Genomic DNA, 649 nt, shown 5'->3' with positions numbered 1-649 from the left:
CTCTGATCGCCCCCTGCGGCTCGGGCCAGTGGAGCTCGGCAGGGGCGGTGGCGAGGATGAGGTGCCCATCTCCGCTACAGAGAGCAGCAGGATGTGCCCCGTCCCCCCACAGCCGGGCTGTGTCCGGCCCAGGGAGCCCCTTCCCCATGCTGCCTTTTGCCCCCAGCCCTGCGGCCGCTCCCTGAACTCCATCCTGGGCAAGAGCAACCTGAAGTTCGCCGGCATGCCCATCACCCTGACCATCTCCACCAGCAGCCTCAACCTCATGGCTTCTGACTGTAAGCAGGTGAGAGCGAGGAGGTGCTGGGGCTTGGGCGGCTGGCTTTAGATGAGCAGGAATCCTCGTGTCCCCCACCCTGGGCCCCGCTGGGGCAGGGGATGTCCCAAGCCTCCCTAAGGGATATCTGGGTGGGCTGTGTGACCTGCTGAGTGCCCACCTTCTCCCAGTCCCTGGGGGTGAAGAGGTTGGAGTGATACCCTGCATGCTTTGCAGGATCTGTCCTGGAGACCGTGAGACCCAAGTCTCCTAGTCTCCGGGCTTGGGGCTGGATCTTCTGGTTTTGGCCTCCCCTCCTGGTGGCCCTGTTGGTGTTCCAGCCCTTTTCCTGGTGGCCTGTGGCTCGTAACCATGGCTCTGGAGGCTTGTAAG

At 63.9% G+C, this 649-nt stretch overlaps 1 protein-coding gene across 1 annotated transcript in view; it reads left to right on the top strand.

Annotated features, from left to right (window-relative positions):
- The window catches only part of SHC1 (SHC (Src homology 2 domain containing) transforming protein 1), a gene marked incomplete at its 3' end in the record, with an annotated part of 3,335 nt that overhangs the window by 884 nt on the left and 1,802 nt on the right, over window positions 1–649 (top strand). The window contains 1 exon segment of the mRNA XM_009709826.1: window positions 167–286. Coding sequence (XP_009708128.1) covers window positions 167–286 — 120 coding nt within the window.

This window comes from Cariama cristata, unplaced genomic scaffold (assembly GCF_000690535.1).
Source record: "Cariama cristata isolate BGI_N322 unplaced genomic scaffold, ASM69053v1 scaffold24150, whole genome shotgun sequence".
Lineage (NCBI taxonomy): Eukaryota > Metazoa > Chordata > Aves > Cariamiformes > Cariamidae > Cariama > Cariama cristata.
The sequence above is the reverse complement of the archived record's forward strand: the minus strand, read 5'-3'. Positions and strand labels throughout refer to the sequence as shown.